Raw genomic sequence first — 23840 nt, 5'->3', positions numbered from 1 at the left:
TTCCTTTTATCAGGAGTGAAAGGCTAGGAAGAGAGAAAGGAGCAAGATGCTATGACTCACCTCATGCATATATGGATCTACAAGTATTTCAAAAGGTCCAATGGCCAAAGAGATATTTGACGCAGCTGTTGGAATGGTAAGCATATAATGGAAAGTCTTCTTTCTCATATCATGGGTATATACTGTCTCCACCAAATCTCCATTGGAAACAGCCACCATTGCGGCATCAACCGTAAATTCTAATTTCCAGGTACATAATTCAGAGTATGAATCAACACATGGGAACCAAAACCTAAAAAAAATATCACAAGTGTAAAAAGTGGTGATAGTGTAACCTACATTGTTTCCCCCACTTATAAGTTTTCCTAACATTTACAGAGTATGTGCAAAAAGAAACTTCAGCAGTTTGCCTCTGATGCTTTTTACTATACAACTTGAAAGACTTTTCAGGGTCTGACTTTTCAGACAAACTTTTCAGGGTGCTTGGGTGGCTCAGTCAGTTAAGCATCCAACTTTGGCTCAGGTCATGATATTGCAGTTCATGAGTGCAAGCCCTGAGTCAAGTTCTATGCTGACACTCAGAGCCTGGAGCCTGCTCCAGTCTGTGTTTCACTCCCTCTCTGTCCCTCCCCCACTCACACTCTGCCTCTGTCTCTCTCAAAAGTAAATAAGCTTTAAAAACAACAACAACAACAAACTTTTCTCCAAATATTATTTGGCAATATTAAGAAAATATATCACATGATACAGCCAGTTAAATCCTTAAGAAAGAGGTAGGCAATTCTTAGCTTCAAATTTTTAAATTAAAATTTATTTTCACTTGCATATTCACATTAGTCAATTTTTATGTAGTATTCATTACCAGAAACTAAAAAAAAACTTATAATAAAGTTGTAATAAAAACACAATATTCAGATTCTAATCCATAAATTAGAAAACAGTTTTGGAGAATAGGATTGGGATGCATCACATAAATTCCAACAGTGCTAGTAATGCCAGACACAAAATTTCTATTCCATTTTCTATCAAGGTCAGGTTTTACTATATGCCAGGGTCTATACCTAATACTGCAACTCAAAGAAGTATGAGACATCATCCTTGGCTTGAAGAAGTTAATAATCTGAGAATTATTAATAACAATCTGAAGAGAATAGGCATACTATAATATTTCAGTAACATATAGTGAACTACTGAGCTTTAAGAATGAACTACAATCACATATAATAATGAAGGTGAATCTTACTACCATAGTGTTGAACAAAAAAAGCCAGACAAAAAGAGCATAATGAATACACTTCCATTTATATAAAGCTCAAAAGAATGTATAATTAAGCTACGGTGTTTTAGAAATCAGAGTAGTGGTCATCCTTAGGAGGATATTAGGTGAGCAGGTAGTAAATGGAAGTGAGTTGGATGGGGGATTCTGCAAGGCTAGTAATGTTCTTTTTCTTGATGTGAGTGTGGATTACATAGGTTATTCACTCATGAAAATTCACTGAACTTTCTATTTACAATTTAATTTTCTATATGCTGTTTTACTTCAGTATAAAGTTAAAAAAAATAATTAACTGAGATGATTTTAGAACAGTCTCTTTTTTGAAAAGTAAAGAGAAAAGAGAATCCATAGGACTGAGAAGGAATGACTAGTGGAACAAGATTCAGAAGAAGTAAACCTGAGGATGAAGCTCATACTTCTCAATTTACACTAAACACATGTACTGCATATACATACAAAAAATGCAACTGGAAAATGAAATTAACTGAAATATATAAGAATAATCTACCTTGTGGAATTCTGATACCCACAAGAGAAAACATGAGCACCTCTCTCTGCCATACTTCCCTCAACACTGGGCACCACAAAATGAAGACCTCCTTTTGGCTGATCCAAAGAAAAATTGATGTGTATCTTTAGGACCTTTAATTCTGCAACAAATAAATATACATATACATTGACATGTAAATATATAAGGTCACAATGGTCTCTATAACAAGGCACTAAACATAAAAAGAGAATTAAAAGCTCAGTTTTAAATGAAAAATCACACTACTTAACCTACTTTAAGGTCTCACCTTTTCTCCGGCTATATTAACTCAATAGCCTGCCTCCATTGATGTCCTTACTTCCACTCAATTCTAGTCTCTGCTAGTTGTATTCTCCCAAGATATAGCTCAGGTCATACATATCCTCCTCTCAACTTGTTTGACAATGTACTATCTAAAGAAAAAAGTTCAAAACTACCTACCACATAGGAAATTAAAGGACAGTTATGAATCAATGAAAAACTTGAAAAGGACTTAAAAAGTCCCCCACATTGTTAACCCTAGTTGACTTTGAGGAATAGGAGGAATAGGGGGCGAGTAGGAAAAGCTACCTGAGAATTTATGTAATGTAGTTTTTATGTTATCATTGATTTGTACATAACAAGTACATGTTGCTTTCAAAAGATTTTTAATCTTATGAAAAAGGTTTGTTTTCATCTCCCTTAAAATATTACAACCATAAGTGGACTATCTCCATTCCCTGAACATGAAGTGATAGCCTTCTATGCCAGTCCCCCAAAACTGGGCAACCCTCAACCCCTCACCAAATACATTATTAAAGAAAAAAAATAAATAGCAAAAACAAAACAAGAATTTCTTACTTCCTTATCTTGGTTAATTTTTATAAGGCTCAATAAAGGTAGGCAAGCTATACATAATAATTATAATGGCTGTGACTTTATCCAAGAGAAAACAAAGATTGAGAAACAGTAAGAGTGTGCTCAAAAGTGCAGAGTGGGTGTTAGGAACCCTATGCTCTAGCACTGCCTCTACTACTATTTAGTGACCTTCAGGAGGTCACTTGCTATCTAGACTTCAGATTGTCCTTCTGTAAAAGGAAGTGAACCAGGTGATTTTTTTAGGATTCTCCCTGCTATAAAATGCTCTAATTTTAAATTGATTTGATATTGCATGGGTTCTCAACTCTTGACAAATTGTTCCATCCATCCAATTGTTTTTATAACTTTCACTTAAAAAAAAGAACAGTGAATAAGTTGCTTTTGGTCAGAGCTCTTAATTGCTATTTTCCTATTAATCAGAGATCTTAAGGAAACAGAGCTTCCAATCTCTGTACATTTCAACTTCAATTATGACATTATTAATTTTCATGTAAAAGTTTTCAGTCACTGAGTCTAACATGATTTTATCATATAGTCAATATATTTTTGGTGTTTTACCATCAACGTGCTTCCATAACTCTGAGGGGACCTTAATGCAAAGTTCTCCATTTCCAGCATCAGGATCCACAGCACTAACTGCAGCAGCATAAGCATTGGAAAAATAATTTAGATTTCTCCTGGGGGGAAAAAAATAGAGCCTGTTTTAATAAGAAGTCAAACATTTCACCAAGTATTTTCTTAAATATTTGGTAGCATTTGTTTGTTAAGTATCATATCATTTTACATAATTTATGAGAATACTTTTTGGACAAGTAACTATTATTCATCATGACAAAATCTATTAAATTATAAATACAATATCATATATAGCCTATTTGCCAATACCATGTGATTATTACAATTATGATATCCTTCATTAATTTTGGAATGCCAAAACCACTATACGTTCCTGATAGAAGTAAAAGGAACATATGTAGAATTGAAGAACTAGTTATTCTTCATCAGTATGGCAAAAATTTCAATGGGCTCAATAAACTCTATCATCTGACATAAATTAAGACGTTTAAAACAAGTTAGGATGGGAATCAAATCCTTAAGATGTAATACTGCTTACCTTTACTCCCCAGTGCCTGACAATGTAAGCTTAAAGAAGGAGGGGAACTTTTGGCTGCTTTACTACTGTACCTCCTATATGCCATGGGGGCAATCAATAAATAGCTGTTCCATAGTTACTTGGCCTTCTTTCCCATTGGATGAAAACAACACACATAAGTCTTATGAAAATAATACAACACTGTTCCCATCCAATTTTATTTCATTAAAAACACTTTAAATGTATATTGATATATACAGATCTCCCTCAGCTTACAATGGGTTTTTTCCCCCAATAATCCCATCATAAGTTGAAAATATTGTAACTGAAATGAATTTAATATACTTAACCTACCAAACATCACAGCTTAGGCTAGCCTACCATAAACTTGCTCAGAACACTTATCGTAGCCTACTATTGGGTAAAATCATTTAACACGAGACCTATTTTATAATAAAGTGTTGAACATCTCAGGTCATTTACTGAATACTATACTCAAAAGGAAAAGCAGAATGGTTGTATGGGTATAGAATTGCCCTAAGAATATAGGTTATATAGCTTTGTGATTGAGTGGCTGACTGGGAGCTGAGGCCCACTGTACAACTCCACATCAGGTACTACATATTGCTAGCCTGGGAAAGAAATCAAAATTAAAATTTAAAGTAGTTTCTACTGAATGTATATCACCACCTTTGCACCACCATAAAGTTGAAAAATTGTTAAGTCGAAATGTCTAAAGTTGGGGACCATCTGTACACATATTACATTTCCTCACTGAAATCTATTTAAAGGAATATGGAAAAAATGGATGAAACAAAAAAGACAAGGAATGATAAGAGCAAGAGCAAGATGAAAGACACAACTCCATGAGCCATACTCTTGCTGAGCACCTTTATATTGATCATCTGGCCATTAGATGAATCCACAAAGTAAAGTTAGTCACATTTCACTAGCTCAATAAGTTTTTAACTAGTTAAAAAAAAAAAAGTTTCATATACAGTACAGAGAGATTATAGGAAAAGTAAAACAGGAAAAAGGCCATTAAAAAACATTAAAGTTATACCCTCTTAGCCTGACAGAGGCCATTCTTCTCCCATCCCCATGTCTCTACTGACTAGGAAGGACGTACTAACTATAGCTTTTAACAACTACACAACGTAGGGTTCTGGAAGCAGTGAAACAGACTTCTTAATACTTTTAACAATTTCTTTCTGTTAGATAAACATGTAAAGTAAAATGCGTAAAAACTACAGGACCACAATAAAAATGAAGGTGTCACACGATACCATCTATACTTTTTAAATTATCATTTAAAAGGAAACTCTCTTTCCTTTGGTATGTAATTCCCATAAATTCTTACACATGTGTAACCACTGCCACAATCAGGATACAGAGCAGGTCCATCATCCCAAAGAGTCCCTTGTGCTATCCCTTGGAATCATACAGAATGTTTATTTATTTTTGAGAGAGAAACAGACAAAATGTGAGTAGGTGAGGGGCAGAGAAAGAGGGAGACACAGAATTTAAAGCAGGCTCCAGGCTCTGAGCTGTCAGCACAGAACCTGGGGCTCAAACACACAAACCGTGGGATCATGACCTGAGCCAAAGTCATGTGCTTTGCTGACTGAGCCACCCGGGCACCCCTGGAATGCAACCTTCTCAGGCTGATTTGTCTTATCTAGTATATCTTTGAAATTCATCTTGAGCATTACATGCATCACCAATTTGTTTCTTTTTATACTAAATAGTCTTCTACTGTATATACTGGACCACAGGTTATTTACGGTTTATTCATTCAGCTTCTCAAGAAGATATGGATTGCTTCCAGCTTTTGCTGTCACAAATAAGACTGCTACGAACAACCATGTATTACTTTTTATGTGAATTCAATTCTCTTTTTGTAGTACAAATAACCAAGAGTGGGATTGCTGAGTCAGATGGTAAAAATATGTTTAGCTCTGCAAGAATATGCCAAACTGTTTTCCAGAATGGCTATACCATTCCACATTCCCACCAGAAATATATAAAAGTGCTAGTCACTCTGCATTCTTGACAGAACTTAGCTAACAAACCATCTAATTTTAAAGACTACTTTGTAGATCTATAAATTGCAATTTATTTTCAATAAAATTTCAAAAACATGAAATATGAAAGATAGTTGAAGAAACCCATAATTGCCCTCAGTTATCTGTGAAATTCAAAAATAAAAAACAACCATTACATAAAAAGCCAACTGAAACATTACATATTAGACCACTCAGGTTTTTTATGGGAAATTATTCTCACTTAATCTCCTCATTTCCTGAGAAAAGGTAAAGTAGTCCAAATAAAATGGTGAGTCATCGTAAGTGGAATCTATTGGAAAGCCAGTTATGAAGAACAATCTTCTCATGGTTTGGATTTCAGTGTTTCCTTTCATAATATGAATCAAATATGTTTCTTTTCATAATAACCTCATAAAAGCCAAAACTTACAAGACAAGATTAGAATAAGTATTTTCAATTTTCAGAACAATAGTGTCCTTGTCCTATAACACCACCATCGCCAATCCCAGTCTCCAACCCCCAACCCCTCCCCAAGGAAACAAGCTTAAAAGAGACAAGTAATGTAGAAAATATTGAAAAACCAGTAAAACCTATTATAAACATCCATATTAAAATAATCTCTTAATACTTTGTCAACAACATATACTTCTTAAAACTACAGATGCAGATTTTGCAAAGCTTAAGATCCAATTATTTGTGAACTTTTTCTCTCTCTTAACAATATTCATGGAAGTATAATACACATCAGAAAATTATATATACTCTAACTATACAGCTCACAGAACAAAAGGAGCCAGCGTGCAGAGCATGAGCAGAACTCTACCAGCCTCCCAGATGCCCTCTTGTAACCACTAGCCAACCCCACTTCCCACCACCAAGGTTACTCATTATTCTGACATCTAATGTGATAGATTAAGAACTTAATATACATTCTCTTGTGTCTGATTTCTTTTACTTAATCTCTAGTTTATGAGATCCAGAAATACTGCTGCATGTAGCTGTTGGTCATTGATCTTGCCACTATTTAGAATTCCAGTGGTATGAGAACATACCACAATCTATCTTCTAGCACTGATGAGTCTTCAGGTAATTTCCAGTTTTGACTATTACAAATGTTCTGCGAACAATGTTGTACATAATTTTTGGTGAACATATGAGTACATTTTTAATGAATATATATTAGGAGTGAGACCTACACGAATTGCAAAGTATGCATATATTCATACTCAATTTACATTCCTATTAGCAGTGTTTGAAAGTTCTAGCTACTCTATATCCATGTCAATATTTGGTTTCTCTTCTCTTTGGTTCTGAGAGTTTGCACACAGAAAAAAGAAAAGCAAGCCAGCAGGAAAACCCATTTTCCAAAAGTGAAGCTAATACCAAAATTAATAAAGATGACTCTTTAAAAATAATTAAAACAACATCTGATATAATACTATCAAATAAGGATTCTTGAAGAAAACTCTACTTTAACAGGGTTGTCTATGAAAAAGTCTAGGGGATTCACTCAAGCTCAAACTTGAGTGAACTACTCAAAGCAGCCATCTGTGAAAGGCTACTGTATTTCAAGCTATAGAACAAAATGGGACAAAATGGCTCTTCTGTTATGCACGGAACAATTAATCCAAATGTTCCTCCAACTACGACAAATTAACCCTGAGCAACACTACTAAAAACAACTAGTAGTGAGGCATTGGGGCTGAGTTAAAATATAATTATTTAATCATAACTAGTAAAGGAATCAGCTACTTTGACTCCATAATATTAGCAAAATAACAACATTTAAAACCTCTATGTACTATATAAGTCTGTATTAAAATATAGGACTTACAAAATGTTTTTTAAAAATAGCAATTAAAAAATCAACTCCAATTACTCTAAAAATCATTCTAATCGCTCAATAGCTACTTTATTTATATCTCAATATTGGTCATTTCTACTGCCACTCCTTAGTGGAACTGAATACTGAAGACAGGAATTAAACTGATTACTGGAACTTGGGAACACTGAGGCTTTTCAAGCAAAATAAAAAAGATCTTCTCAATGTGGCAAAGTCTATCTAGGGATGAAAAAGAAACAAAGGAAAGAGATGTCAGGACTGTAGACTATCCATCCAAAGAAACAGCTTCTGAGAAAGTTTCTATTTATTTTATTCTGAGAAAAATGCAGCAACAAAACAAAGTGAACCAAAAAGCTCCTATTGGGCAAACTATAATTTATCTACAATACAGAAGATTCAAACACAAAATATATTTAGAGAAAGTGCTGAAATTATTTTACTGGCAAACAATAATCCAAAAAAAAAAAAAAAAAAAAAAGAAGAGAGAGAGAGAAAGGAGAGAATGCATGAACAAGTGCCTCAATAGCTGATATATTAAAAAAAAAAAAAAGTGGGGGGGTTTAATTACTTGCACAGGTAATTTAACAACTCCACTAGTGTTTGGTTAGGTAAAATAGGTAGAAATGTCTTTCAGTCTCTTATCTAAATGTTTCTCTTCCTTACATTCCCTCTGCAGTTCAAAGATGCTGAATCTCAACCAAGGTAAGCAGACCCTTTCTGTTAAAAACAGGAGGGCTTGGCATCTTAACTTTAAAACAAATAAGAAAATGTGATTAAGTAGTGTATTACTTCTTTGAATGTTAGGGCATTCTCGTATGTATTAAGATTAAATTTTATCACAGAATTTAACTTTCTATTTCAAAACTGCTATACTTAATTTGTTTCAGCCACAGCATAAATTTTATTGGTTTATTAAAGAAAATTACTTTAGAAACAAAAAAGGCAACAGAAGTATCTAGGGACACACTAAAGTGTATCTTTAAGTGTATCTTAAGTATCTGCCTTTCCCAAAGTTCTCTAAAAATAATGTCTTTCAGATAAGAGATTTTTCACGTGTAACTGCTAAGAAAAGCAGTATTTCTTCTGAATTATCAGTATCTTCTATCTTGTGTCTTATCAATCATATAAATGAGTGTTTCCTCTTTGGTATGGCAACCAGAAACATCAAAACTGAATCTACAGTCTTCCTATAACAATTGTGCAATAAATTAATAGTGTGTACCCACTATTCTACACTTTTTCACTCTTTATGCTAATTCCATTAGCTACATTTTAAAACTGTTGTCTACTAAAATTCTAAAACCAACCTCAAATCCTCTTTTAAACAAATCAGATAATAAACACCAGCAAAAAATAACTAATGTCATCTCTCTTAAAAAGAAATCAAGATCCTAGAACTTGGAAGAAAAGCAGGGGTAGTGAGCAAAGTGACCATGGCTAAAAGAGCTGTTTCTAACTGAAAAGAAAAATTTAAATATATTCTATCTTTCCCAATTTCCTAACCTAACCTTTGAAAAGACTCCCATTTATACCTTCTTTTTCTTTCATTATAACACTGTTAGTGATGAAGCATCTTCCCTATCACTACAGAAAAATCTTAGGGGATAGGATCACTTCAAAACAAGGCAAAAAGTAAAAGCTTGCTTCCTCCACAGATGTGGAGCCCATCGTTCTGGTCACTGCACCGCCACAGATTACACTCTCTGAGACCGGAGTAGAAACAAGAGGTAAAGCGAACATGCAGACTCTGTTCTGTGACTGGCACATGGAGAGCCTGCTCGCCCTGTCATCAAATGCAGAGTTCTAATGTCAACTGCGGAGCTATTCTGGACTCTAGCAAGGCAATGGCTTTCCTACCTGCTCTTTTACAAGTGCCCTATCCATGCATTATTGGTAATATATTTACTACTCTAAGGGTAGGTCATTTTTTTTTTTTCCCCCTGGGGGAAAGAGGATGAAGTTGATTTTGTAGGAAGCGGTTTTAAATGAGTTCTACAAGTGTGGCTGAAAAGCAATGTAATTTCAACAACTCACCTTTGTGAAATGAGAAGTTACAAGAGTAATTCAGAGATTACCCGTATTTTTCCAACAGCATTTTCTTTTCTCTTACCTGAAAGATTCTAAACCCAATTGTAATTGGGACCAAAAATATATCTAAAGATAAGCCTCCTTTCTCAACCCCCTAATCCCTTAAGGCAATGATTCATAGGCATCACCCTCTTTCAGAATCACCAGACACACTAGTTACAACACAAACTGCAGGAGGCATCTGGCTGGCTCAGTTGGTAGAACACGTGACTCTTGATCTCGGGGTTATAAGCTGGACCCCCACATTGGGTGTAGAGATTACTTAATAAAATCTTTGAAAACAAAAACACCAAAAAAACCCCAAAACACAACAAAACAAAACACAAATTGCAGGACCATATCCCCAGTTTCTGATGAGATCTAAGGCAATGCCTGGGAATCTGCATTTCTAACAAGTTTCCAGGTGATGTTGATGCTGCTCATCTGGAAATCACACTTTGAGAATTGCTGCCTTAATGCAGCCAGCCATTAGTTAAAATAATATCTTGACTAAAAAGAGTTTATAATGAAGGTTTGATACCTTAGTCCAAAACACAGAATCATGATCCAATCAATCCAGTGCTTTCTAAACTTTAAAAAACCAAGTGCCCTCAAACATACTTCACAGTACTTAAATTAATACAAATGTTACTGGGCACAATGAAGTAAAATACTAAGAAGAGCCTTAAGAATAATAAGTAATCCTATTTGCCTAAGGGAATAATTCAAATAAAAAACCTTATCTATGCCAAAATATTCACTTAACATTACTTATGATCTCAAAAGCTGGAAATCGTACATATGCCAAACAACTGGAAAACAATCATGCAAACTACAGTATACTGAGTAAATGAAATATTATCTGACCATAAAAATATAGAAAGTGAAGCCTATCATGTGTGGAAAAGTGGAGACAAAGTATTTAAATGAAAGAGTAGAACACAAAACTGTTCATAACAGCATGTTTACTGATAAAAAACAGAAGTAATCTCAGTAGACGTAATATTTAAAGTGAAGAGGTATTTAAGACACAGTATTTTTATATGACAGTCAAAGGAAGTCAAAGTATTTTATAAAATATTTTAAAGTAGTCTTTGGTCTGAGGATTACAGCAACCACCTAACCCATTTGTTTTGATGTTAATGAAGTATTTTTTAAAAATGTTAAAAGTAGAAAAATAATTTAAAAATTTATTTAAAATTCTCAAGATAATACTTCAAAACTGTAACTTGAAGAAAGGAAACAGTCACTTACTTTGGTGGGCACAGCTAGTAAAATTTCTTGAAACAAATATGCAAATAATTGGAACCAAATAATCTAAGACAAGTATTTTGAAAAAAATCCAATAAAATAGGGAAAATATAGCTGTTGGAAATATCAACTTTTAAGGTATACAACTTACTGTTTTGATTCATTGTGACAGACTTCCAAGGTTGGGTCATTATAAATAAAGGCAGCTTCTAAATCGTTGATCCTTACTCGGTATATTCTACACTGTTTGCTGTTCAACTTGATTCTATTCAAGTTTGCAACGGTGGGAAATATAGTCAGTTCCACGAATCCCTGCAAAGATAAAGAATAGTAACATCATTATAATTAAGATTGGCAGGCTTTAGAATGTTTTTATTTCTACTACTTATACTTATTTATACTACTATTTCTACTACACTCCAGAGACAGAATCCCAAATAGCTACATACATGTCAGGGCTCTCTGAGAATCTTCATTTCAAACACTGTTGTCCTAATAAATGAACAGGCATGAATTATATATACTTTATCTTCTTGATGATTCACATTCACCATTAGTGAAAACTGGACCATCTGCCAGAAAAAAGTATAAGGACTCACTACTCTCAAATATAAGGATTTCTAGACAGACTGGAACTCAAATAGGGAAGAAGGAAAAAAAGAGCAGAAAGAATCAAAACCAGATTAGTGGGTAAAAAGAACATGGCCTTCCAAAATGGGAATCAAATGGGAAAGATGGGCCAATGGAACATGGCATATATATCCAGCGGTTTTGGACATATGATGGGTAAAAAAACTGGTGTACTCCAGTATGAAATGTGGGAGGTCATGAAATAGTAACATTTCAAGGGCTACAAACTGAACAGGAAAATTTAGAAGCTGCAACAGGAATGGTGAAGATGAAACAGGCAGCAACCACAGAGAGCTCAAGTAGCACAATTCTAACAGTTACTATTTAGTGAGCGCTACTGCACAGCAGACATTATACTAGATACATTCACAAGTTCTCTAAAATCCCACTAATAACTGAAAAAAGTACTACCTTATGCTTTTTACAATAAGTCAATGAAATTAAGACTATTAATATAATTAATTAAGTGGAGAACTAACATTCAAACCTATATCCAAAGGATTCCAGTGGAGTCCTACTATACCATGTTTTTTGTACAGGGCTTTAAATAATATGCAAGGATTCTTTTTTTTTTTTTTTTAATAAAACATTCAGCTCAACTGCCCAAAAGCATAGAGATTCTGCAGCTCTTTTCCCCTCCGCTTCCCAAATAAGAAGAGAGCCACACATCCATAAATTAGACTAACACAGATCTATGTGGTAGCAAATGAGAACAGAAAGAACAGAGGCCAAAATACTGTTAATGAAAGCTCTGTGTTTAAGATATAAACTATTAGCAACTGGCAGGGAAAAGACCAAAATTCTTTTAATTAGCCTATTAGCAATCCAATGCCAATCTGCATAAACAAGCTTGGATCAGGTGAAAGCAAGCAAGCAGAATCAAAACAACAAAAGTGTACTATAATAGAAAAGATGATGGAAAGTGCTTTCAGTCAATAGTTAGCTTACATGGGTGGGAAAGAAGAACAGGATTCGGTTTTTTCCAGTGATGGAGCATGTTTCATGAAGACAAGGAAAGCCCAGTCTCCTTGTATCATCAGGTCTCTGACACCACCTAGAGCCCTAACCTCTATCTGCCTGCAACATTCAGACCCATTAACTTCCACAAACCTCCACTGTCAGCCTTGGGCACTGGCATTACTGCCAGCTCTTGGTCATCTAAACTCTTACTTACTCTCTTCTGCTTGCTCCTTGTTTTCCTCCCAACCACTTCATAGCTGACCACCTTCCTATCCTATTCTAAATAACCTCTCCTGTGTCCTTCAACCTTTTCAAAAACTTCTCTACCTTCTAGCCTTAGATAAAATGTCTCCTGAAACCCCTTTGACAAGAAGCTACTTATTCTTTCATTTACTATAAATTAGGAGAGGAGAAAACAGAAAACCTTTTAGTTTCATATGCTACTCTAGACCACTCACAGAATTTAATATAGCGTATGCTGTAAGAGTAAGGGCAGTATTATGTCATTATTAAATGTATGGTTTACAGGGTGCCTGGATGGCTGAGTTGGGTGAGTCTGACTCTAGGGTCGTGAGAGTGAGCCCTGTGTTGGGATTCATTCTCTCTTCCTCTGTCCCTCTCCCTTGCACACTCTATCCTTAAACTAAACTAAACCAAACTAAAAAAAAAAAGTATGTGTTCTAGAGGCAAACTGTCTCCATTCAAATTCAAGCTCTACCACTCAGTGAGTGTATGGTCTTGGGTTAATTACCTAGCTCTCAGTGTCTAGTTCCTCATCTGTAAAGCAAGAATAATGATAATACCTATCTTCTGGTGGTTTGACAACTGAGCAATACATGGAAAGCACTTAAAATCATACCAGACATCTTTCAGAGCCTAAGTGTCCATCAACTGATGAATGGATCAAGAAGATGTGGTTTTTCTATACAATGGAATACTACATGGCAACGAGAAAGAATGAAATCTGGCCATTTGTAGCAAAAAGGAATGAAACTTCAGGGTGTTATGCTGAGTGAAATAAGTCAGGTAGAGAAGGACAGATACCGTATGTTTGCACGTATAGGAGGATTAGGAGGAACTTAACTGAGGACCAAGGGGGAGAAGAAGGGGGGAAATAGTGGGGGAGAGGGAGAGAGGCAAACCATGAGAGACTCTTGAATACTGAGAACAAACTGAGGACTGATGGGGGGGGGGGGGGGGAGATGTGCATGGAGGAGGGCACTTGTGGGGATGAGCACTGGGTGTTATATGGAAACCAACTTGACAATAAACTATTTAAAAAAAATAAAAATAAAAATACTTCTCTTAGTTACCAGCTATGTAACCCGGGATAAATTAATCCTCAGTTTTCACAGCTGTAAATGGGCAATAATTTTTATTTTTTAAATAGAATTTTTCTGAGATTGCAATGGGGATTAAATGAGATAAAACTGTTTGCCAAAAAAAATAAGAATGGTTTTTATTATTCTTTTCTCTTTCTTTTCCTTTATAGTCATTCCATACAGGTCCACCACCCTCTAATCATTTTCATGACTATCTCCCAAACTCCCCAATGTTCACTGAAGGCTCATACGCTCCATTTCTAACCTATCTCTGCCATAACTCTAAGTGATCTGAATGTAGATATACCTGATCCATACAGTAACCTTGCTTCAAACTTCCCTGACCTTATTTCCTACAATCTTCACTTCTATTACAGGACAGCAATCAAGATCACACTCCAAAAGATACATCAACACTGCTCAGAACTACTTCCATGCTGACATTTTAGACTTGAGTGTCCACAATGCCTATCCTTCTGTCCCTCTTGTTACTTCTCCCCCAGTCTTCCTGTTCAACCCCATGAAGTCCTGCTGCTCCTGGACCTCCTCCCGTTTCTTATTACAATCCTTTCTGGTATTTTTATGGCTACTTTCGTCTCTATTTAATGCAGATCCTTAATTTCAACCACTCTTCTGCCAACGATCGATTCTCTTGCCCTTCAGCTACATGCAGCTATCTTTCCCTACTCTTCAAAAATCATCCTTCCACTGGTCGCCATGCTCTGCAGTATTCTCAAAACTCCTGTCCTATTAACTACCCTATCCTACAATTACAGGATTTTTTTCCCCTGTGCCTATAATCACGTTCAAGTCTCATGTATCATTCTTTAAAATCCTGAGATCTACATCATACTCCAATGAACAAATTTTTGCCCTTGTACTGGAGTTATCTTATATTGATTCTAAACTGACAATCCCTGGAGTCCCAAAACCTTACCATAGTCTAGTAGTCATACTGGAAGTCTTTGGAGGTCAAGTACTAAAGGGGATAACAGCCCAAGTCTATTTCAGAGTAGAACTCATGCTTACTTTCCCAGTCCTAGAAAATATAGCATATATTTAGTAACCGGCAAATCCCCATACTTGTTCTCTAAGCAATGTAGTGAGAACTACTGTGAAAGGGCTAAGTGGACACCACTAGAGTGTCCATTTCCCTTCCCCAAGATAGTAAATCAAAGCAACTAGACATCCCTTGAGGGACTGCAGAGATTAGTGCCCTCTAATATTTGAAAGATGCTTACTACATCTTCATTTAACTCACTTATTTGGCCAATGTGAAAGTCAAGGTTTTGAAGAATGATGGTGAATCATCACAAATCTGTCAATCAAAACCACAATTATAGATGTAGTAGTTTTACTGCAGCAAATCAGCATAGCTCTTGGTACCCAGTATCATAGCTAATTATCAAACAAATCCGTTTTTCCCAAAAAATTCTCATCAGAAAAAAAACCCCACACAGGTTGCTTTCAAATCATCTGAATGCCTTCACTGTCACCTAAAAAACTATACCAACTCTCCTGCTCAATCAAAATATAGTCAAAAAGTCCCTCGACTGGGAATCAAGAGCAAAAATGAACTATTGGGACCTCATCAAGATAAAAAGCTTCTTCATGGCAAAGGAAACAATCAATAAAAATAGGCAACAGATGTAATGGGAAAAGATACTTGTAAATGGCATGTTGGATAAAGGGTATCCAAACGTATCCAAAATCTATAAGGAACTCAACAAACTCCACACCTGAAAAACAAATAATCCAATGAAGAAATGGGCAGATGACATGAACGGACACTTCTCCAAAGACAACATCCCGATGGCCAACGGACACATGAAGCGATGTTCAACATCACTCATCATCAGGGAAATACAAATCAAAACCACACCAAGATACCATCTCATGCCAGTCAGAGTGGCTAAAATGAACAAATCAGGAGACTCTAGATGCTGGCGAGGATGTGGAGAAACGGGCACCCTCCTACACTGTTGGTTGGAATGTAAACTGCTGCAGCCATTCTGGAAAACAGTGTGGAGGTTCCTCAAAAAATTAACAATAGAACTCCCCTAAGACTCAGCAAGAGCCCTGCTAGGAATTTACCCAAGGGATACAGGAGTGCTGATGCATGGGGCACACGTACCTCAGTGTTCACAGCAGCATTCTCAACAATAGCCAAATCATGGAAAGAGCCTAAATGTCCACCAAATGATGAATGGATCAAGATGTGGTTTATCTATGCAATGGAATACTACATGGCAATGAGAAAGAATGAAATCTGATCATTTGTAGCAATGTGGATGGAACTTGAAGGTGTTATGCTAAGTGAAGTCAGGCAGAGAAAGACAGACACCCTATGTTTTCACTCATATGTGGAACAGGAGAAACTTAACAGAGGATCATAGGGGAGGGGAAGAAGAAAAATAAATAAAGAGAGGGAGGGAGGCAAACCATAAGAGACTCTTAAATACTGAGAACAAACTTAGGGTTGATGGGGGTGGCAGAGAGGGGAAAAGGGGTGATGGGTATGGAGGAGGGCACTTTCTGGGATGAGTATTGGGTGTTATACGGAAACCAACTTGACAATAAACTATAATAAAAAATAAATAAAATAAAAACACTATTCTTATCTAAAAAAAGAAAAGATAGCCCATAAAGAATTATACTAGTATATTACATGGACAACATTATGCCAACTGGACCTGTTGGGAAAAGAAGAGGAAGTTATCCAAATGTTTTAATAAAAAACATGGATGGCAGAGGATGAAAGTTAAATCCCATTAAAGTTCAGGGGCCTGTCACATTAACAAAGCTTCTATGGTTCCGGTATTCTGAGGCATATAAAAATATTCCTTCCGAATGAAAAGTAAGTTGCTTTATTCTGTACTGATCACTAAGGTGGGGAGGAGGAGGAAGGGACACAAAACTTGGTGGTCGTCTTTGAATTGTGGAGGCAATATATGCATTTGGGCTTACTAGACAAACTGTTAGGCTGTCAGCTTTGAGAGGGGTCCAGACCAAGAAAACGCTCTGCAGCAGAACCAGACTGTGGTTCAAGCTGCCCTGCTATTTGGGCTTTATGACTCAGCAGATCCTATGGTATCTGAAATGCCCATTGCAGACAGAGATGCTATACAGACTCTGGCTTTTTCCAATAGAATGACAGTGCAAATTCCTGAGATTTGAAAGGAAGACCACAACCTCTTCTGTCACCAACTATATTCCATTTGCAAAGTAACTACTGGTTTGCTACTAGACCCTTCAGTAGAAATGCAACACATGACCATGGGATTCCCAAAGACTATGTTACCTGAAATGACCATGATGAAACTGAGTGTAAATATAAAGCTCTGAGAAACAAAACTGGGCATGTGCAGCAGTTTTCTACTTTTAAACAGACAACACATCTGAACCAGGCCCAAGCAGGTTCATAAAGTACAGGCAACAGCATGAGCAGGTGCTCAGAATCCACTAAGACTTCCTCTACTGCTTCTCTACCTCTCCCTCAACTTACACCTCTGGCCTCAAGGAGAGTTCCCTTTGCTCAGTTAACAGAATAGAACAAAGTACAAGCCTGAATTATGAATAAGTGCACGGGATGCTAGGATCAGCTGGAAGTGGATGGAAGCTACCATCAGAATGCCACTGAAGTTGGGGCGCCTGGGTGGCTCAGTCGGTTAGGCATCCAACTTCAGCTTAGGCCACTATCTTGTGGTCTGTGAGTTTGAGCCCCACATCGGGCTCTGTGCTGACAGCTCAGAGCCTGGAGCCTGCTTCAGATTCTGTGTCTCCTTCTCTCTCTGCTACTCCCCAACTCGTGCTCGGTCTTCTGTCTCTTCAAAATAAGTAATTAAAAAAAATGCCACTGTCTTCCAAGACAGTGGAAGAAAGTCCTACATCAGACAGAATGTTAGGAAATACGCCTGGCTATACACTCTTTGCAGAAGTAGAGATGACCTGAAGCATACAATTACACTGATCCATGGGCAACTGCTAATATGCTGGTTAGGAACCTGGAAAGAACAAACTTCTCAGGATTAAAAATAGAAGATTAAAAAGATTAAAAATAGAAGATGTCTATTAATGGATTTCTCAGAACAAGTATAATGTGAAAATATCCATGTTATCACATAAATGACCATCAGAGGGCATCTACAGCAGAAAGGACCCTCAAAAAACAACTGGCAAGATGAAGGAGATGTCAAAGATTCTTTCCCTAGTCACCTGTTCAATATATAAAGTGGTCACAGAGGCAGAATGGAGGCTGTGCACGAACCCAACATGGACTCCCCCACCCCAACACACACACACCCCAAGGATGATCTGACTACCACCACTGCTGAGCGCCCACTACCAACAGTAGAGGATCATACTAAGCATCCAATATGGTACTGGAAGGACCAGTCAGTCACTTGGTAGGAAAACAACTGCATCAGACAGCTCATACCAAGAACATGATATGCCCTTACAAGAACAGACACATTCTAGATTTTCCTTCCCTAACCACAACATACTTACAGAAAATCTTACATATTACTGTATTATCGCCTACATACCTCCAACTAAGTGTATAGGAAAGTGTGGTGACGGGTTCTAACATACAAATTTACTAGGTTTATCTTGTACCCAACCATCCAGAAGCACTGGCATGATCAACTGCTAAAGGCTTAGTTACAGCACCAACTGAGAGACCTGCAACGGGATGCGGTCTTAACTAGGAGACATCTCTCCATAGATTAGAGTCATCTCTCCACAGCCAAAACGGATCTGAGAACCGAAAGGTAAAAGTTGGAATGACTACTCTCACTATTACATCAAAAAAAAAAAAAACACACACACAAAAAACCCACAGAAGGAATTTTTGCTATCTTTGTAACCTTGTATTCATTAGGTATGTGTGGCCAACAGAAAAATGCATCCACCCAGGGCACATAATCATGGTCCCATTAAATTAGAAGCTGAGACTGTCACTTGACCACTCTAGGTTCCTCATGTTATGGAACCAACAAGAGGTAACTATACTGACTAGAATGACTAATCCCAATTATTAAATAGGAACTAAGGTTCTGCTACATAGTAAGGACAACGATTACATATGCAGTCCACAGAGATTCACAGAATGCATGTTAGGGTCACTCAACCAATAGTACTAATCAATGGAAAACTGCAAGAACCCAACAGAGACAGGACAAGCAAGGATGCAGATCCTACAGGAATGAAGGTCTAGGTCAGACCAACAGAAGTGGTGGCAGAAGATAAAGGAAAAATGGAATGAGTGGAAGAATAATGCAGTTGTGTATATCAACTTCAGCCTTGACTCAAGGCTGCTAAAGAAAACAGTGGCTCTCACAATTAAGTTTCACTTTCTCTTACCCATTTTTCTTTCCACTATGTTGTATGAAAGATACTGGTGATAGAGCTGAGCGGCCATATCCTCATGTGAATTCATTAGGTGAGGGACTGGTACTTTTTCTTGTGGGCCACACAGTCTCTGCCACAGGTACTCAACTCTGCCAGTGTAGCTTCAAAGCACTTTAGACAGTATATAAATAAATGGGTGTGGCTGTACTCAAATAAAACCTGTTACAAAAATAGATAGTCGGCCATTGCCAACCTCTGCGATAGTGGATAAGACTTCATTAAGTCCCCTGTGTTGGGAACACTAGCTTTTCATCTCAACAAAAAACAAGAAAGGATGGTTCGGGGATAAAATGCATAGGCTGTTCTAGATATTCGCCTCTTGCCCCTCCTAATCCATTCCACACCCCAGGAGTTGCATTAACTGGGCACCAGCCCTTCAGCTTCTGGTTGGGATGGTCAAACAGGAAGCACAAGGAGAAAATTGTGAGGGGAAGGAAAATGAGCCCATTACATTTATCTCTGCAGGTTCTTCGCTATCCAGCAAAGGGAGGCAGCAGCTTCATTCTTCTACCAAAGGCCACACCTTTGGTATGGTGACTCTTTCTGCCACCTACTATAGGTTCTAGTAACTTCTCCCTTCCTTTGTTCTTTCAGGGTTAGCAGCAGTAACTATCCCTTGTTGTTAACCTCGTGTGCACCACCATCTCTTGGTTTCTCTTAACACTGTTTCTTCTAAATAGTCTTTTTACTTCTTTCTCTCAATTAACCTACATGAATCTGCTGCTTATTTCCTTTTGGGGCCCTAACCCATACACCACCCAACCAATTCTTCTAGTGGGAAACCCAAAAATCATTCACAACTCCTTCCTAACACTCTTAGCAAAAGTCATCTGCAATTTCTTTCCATCTTTCAATTTGGCAGGGGTGGAGGAGGTGGAGAGGGGAAACAACAGACAGAAAGGAGTTGAAGGTGACTTTTAGATCATCTATAATTAAAAAATGGGGGTGCCTGGGTGACTCAATCAGTTAAACATCCGACTTCGGCTCAGGTCATGATATCACGGCTTGTGAGTCTGAGCCCTAAACTCGCTGTGCTGACAGAAGGGAGCCTGGAGCCTGCTTTGGATTCTGGGTCTGTCTGTCTCTCTCTCAAAACTAATTATTAAAAAAAATTTTAATCAATCACTGGCTAACTTTACACCCTGAAGAAAGTTACTTAGTCTGCAGTCTTTCAGCTGCTTTAATTATAAAATAAGATTAAAAGAGTATCTATTTCATGGGGTTATTGTGAAGATTAAGTGAGGTCATACACATTAAGAAAGGTCATACATAGTATATACTCAATAAATGTTCACTGTAATTCAGTCAACCATATCAACTTTATTTCTATACACTTTCACTGTTGTCATCTTCCTTTAGGGCTTAAACTCCCTAATTCTCCTATCTTCCCTACCAATCCATATAACACAACACACCTAAAGTATCCTTCCATGAAGCACAAGGTAAACACAGGTATGAACTGCACAGGCCCACTTATATGTGGATTTTGTCCTGTTAAATACAATTCAGTGCTATAAATATATTTTCTCTTCCTTATGATTTTCTTAACACATTCTTTCTCAATCTTACTTATCATAAAAATATAGTATATAATAAGCATATCAAAGATGTGTTAATCGATATCATGTTATTGATAACATTTCTGGTCAACAATAGGATATCAGTAGTTAAGTTTTTGAAAAGTCAAAAGTTATAGCTATAGTTTTGAATGTGCAGTGGGTCGGGACTCCAACCCCTATATTATGCAAGGGTCATCGGTAATCATACATAAGGAATACTGATTGAGAAATTTCTTAAATGAGGAGATGGGACTTAATGAACCGTTAAGGGGTCTATGATTCCTATGAAGAGGTTCCATTTTTTTGCCTATATAGCTCATCTTAAGTAAACATATGAATACATGGGTAACAGTTTCCAGGGGAAATTCATGCCTTCAGATACCTCTAAACAGCTGATTTTGTCTATTTATTATGAGTTCCCCCCAAATTAAGTCCTTAAGTAGCCAAACATTTCTATATGCCAAGGATATATATGTAATCTCTACACAGCAAAGGGATGGGGTAGTGTTTACTAGATTGCAAACACCTTACCTACAACTTTAAAAAGCAATCCACCTAAACGAGGCCAAGAATTATAAAACAAAACTGGCCTGTTAGCAGCCAAGTCAAGTCAATGAGACCACTAACCTTAATTTTTTTTCACATTAAGAAATTCCACTATGGGCTTATTCTTGTTTCTTTCACAATTCTAAAATGCTTAATATGGACTTTCACACTCCACAACTGATTAAATGGAATAAAATGTTAACAGGAGGGAGGAGTGGGGGGAAGAAAGAAAAAAGGGAGAATTGAGGAGGCAGCCAGTGTCACATCAAGGCAATGCGCCTGGAGTCATACGTATCGGAATCCCAAATCTTACCTATTCTTGAAACAGTTATCTGGAAGTGAAAGTTTCTAAATACTGTCAAGGTGACCTGTTACTGCTTATAATTGTTGAAAATATACTCACCACAACCGACTTTCTCTGGAAGTTTATGTTGTTGATGCAGACGACCTGATGGGTTGTATATTAAAAAAAAAAAAAAGTACTTTTATTATTAAATGAAAGCGTAATTCTATTCTATTCTATACGTGAGGAATAAGCAGCTCATGATACTTAATCTTTCACTTTAAAATCCTGCACACTAAGGTAACTGCATTTTTTAAACTGAGCAGAACCAATGGAAAAAGATTTCTCCGGGGGAAAAAAAACGCTACCTACTTTTTAAAAAACATAATCGGGCCCCAGGGTGGCTCAGTCTGTTAAGTGTCAGACTCCTGATTTCAGTTCAGGTCACGATCTCACTGTAAGACTGAGCCCCACCGTGGGGCTCTGTGCTGACAGCGCTGGGCCTACGTGGGATTCTCGCGCTCTCTCTTTCTCTCTCTCCCCCACCCCCCACCTCTCCCTCTCACCCTGCTCATGTTCTCTCTCTCAAAATAAACATTTAAAAAATACATTAAAAAAAAAAAGAAAAATACCTATTAACCTGCAAGGGGTAATCTGTTGAATAACACTCATTCAAAACCATACACGATGCCCTACAAACACCATTTCCATCACAGTGAGTGGGTTCTAACGTCCTACTAGCTTTTCCAGGCTCACAAAGGCAGCTTCAAGCATCACAAAGTATGATCAATAGGAACAAAATCTAGAAGAGGAAAGGAGATGGGAAAATACTTATAATTTATACGGCCTTGGGCTTTCAAAGCCCTTGTCTCCTTTCTTCCTGTTCATTCTGGCGGGCTCTAAACCAGTTGGCGGCATGAAGCGCTCGCACCGAGCTCGGCTTCCCGGTTTCCCGGGGGATGCGGGGGATCACCGGCCTCCGGCGCCTCCCACTCCTCGCTCCGCCACGCTCCCGACAGTCATGCCCAGCGGCCGGGGCTGCTCCGGCGCCCACCTCCGGCCCCGGCCCCGCTGCCGCCGCCTCAAACTCGCTCCGCCGAGTCGGCTCCTTTCAGCCGCTTCCGCAGAGCTGGTCACGAAGATGCTCTTCTCAGCAGCCGCTCAAAGCCACCGTCAGCCGACATCTTGCCTGTCACCTCTAACCTCTGGCGTCAGCGGAAGTGGAACGGCGGCGCGGGCGGGAGCCGGAAGTTTCGGGCCAGGGGGCGGGGCTTGCGCGATAACTTTGAGGGGCTTGCGTTTGCCTTACCATGGGTGTGCGGTGGGAGAGAACTGTTGGAAATTTAGGAACTAGGCCACAAATACATAGTGGTTTGCGAAGAACGGGACAGGGGTTGGTGGGGGTGTTAGTAACCAGGGATACAGGAAACCAGGAGTGGGGCGGGGGGTGTCTTGCTGGTTTGCTGTGTTAACAAGATACCATGAACTCACTGGGCCCCAGTGATTTAAGCTGGAAAACACGTAATTAGACCCCAGGTAGTCTAACTTAAACCCGAGAGTCCTCACTAGGTACTGCGGCCTCAGTACTTTAAAAAGCAAAAACAATTCACACCGATACAAAACATTTATTGAAAAGACAAGAATTTTGAAGCCATTGGTAACTTGTAGTTCATGTACAAGAGAACAGAACAATTGTAAATTCCATTAACAGTTAAATCTCAGGTAATTGAGGATTAATAATTTTTTTTAACCTGGAATCAGATTTAACTTTGGCCTAACCCCTCAAACTGACCTGGTGACAAGTTTATTAGCTAAGGAAAAATTAATTTGAACTTTGGTCTAAATGAATACAAATTAGGAAATAAAACTATAAAGCAACTTTTATCTAGCATTCCAAAACCAACTAGAAATTACCTGTAGTTTTCCAGTATTAGCTGTGTCAGTTTTACCCATTATAGGAATATAAACTGCTCTATTAGTAATCTTCACATAAGATTGAGGATCAAGTCAGTTTCATCCCAAAGTGCATGTCTACACCAGCCAGGCAACACAGGAGCTATTACCAAGCCAATTTCATCAATGCAATTTAGATAACAGAACATCTAGCGACACCCTGTTTTCATGGAATGTTGAAAGTAGAGGCGAAATCACTTGAGAAATGACATT

At 37.6% G+C, this 23840-nt stretch overlaps 1 protein-coding gene across 2 annotated transcripts in view; it reads right to left on the bottom strand.

The window, feature by feature from the left end:
- TAF2 (TATA-box binding protein associated factor 2) overlaps positions 1-22863 on the bottom strand; it is an 85890-nt gene extending 63027 nt beyond the window's left edge. For both annotated transcript variants that reach the window (XM_039227230.1, XM_039227231.1), the window contains exons 1-6: positions 22510-22863; positions 21795-21849; positions 11114-11274; positions 3222-3340; positions 1785-1926; positions 61-292 (exon numbers count right to left, since the gene is read on the bottom strand). In XM_039227230.1, the coding sequence (XP_039083161.1) occupies positions 61-292; positions 1785-1926; positions 3222-3340; positions 11114-11274; positions 21795-21849; positions 22510-22592 (792 nt within the window). In that variant the 5' untranslated portion in view covers positions 22593-22863. The remainder of the gene's footprint in view (positions 1-60; positions 293-1784; positions 1927-3221; positions 3341-11113; positions 11275-21794; positions 21850-22509) is intronic.
- Between the last annotated feature and the right edge of the window lie 977 nt (positions 22864-23840).

This window comes from Hyaena hyaena, unplaced genomic scaffold, assembly GCF_003009895.1.
Source record: "Hyaena hyaena isolate Hyena2069 unplaced genomic scaffold, ASM300989v1 scaffold_26, whole genome shotgun sequence".
NCBI lineage: Eukaryota > Metazoa > Chordata > Mammalia > Carnivora > Hyaenidae > Hyaena > Hyaena hyaena.
This window is presented reverse-complemented; position numbering and strand designations above follow the sequence as displayed.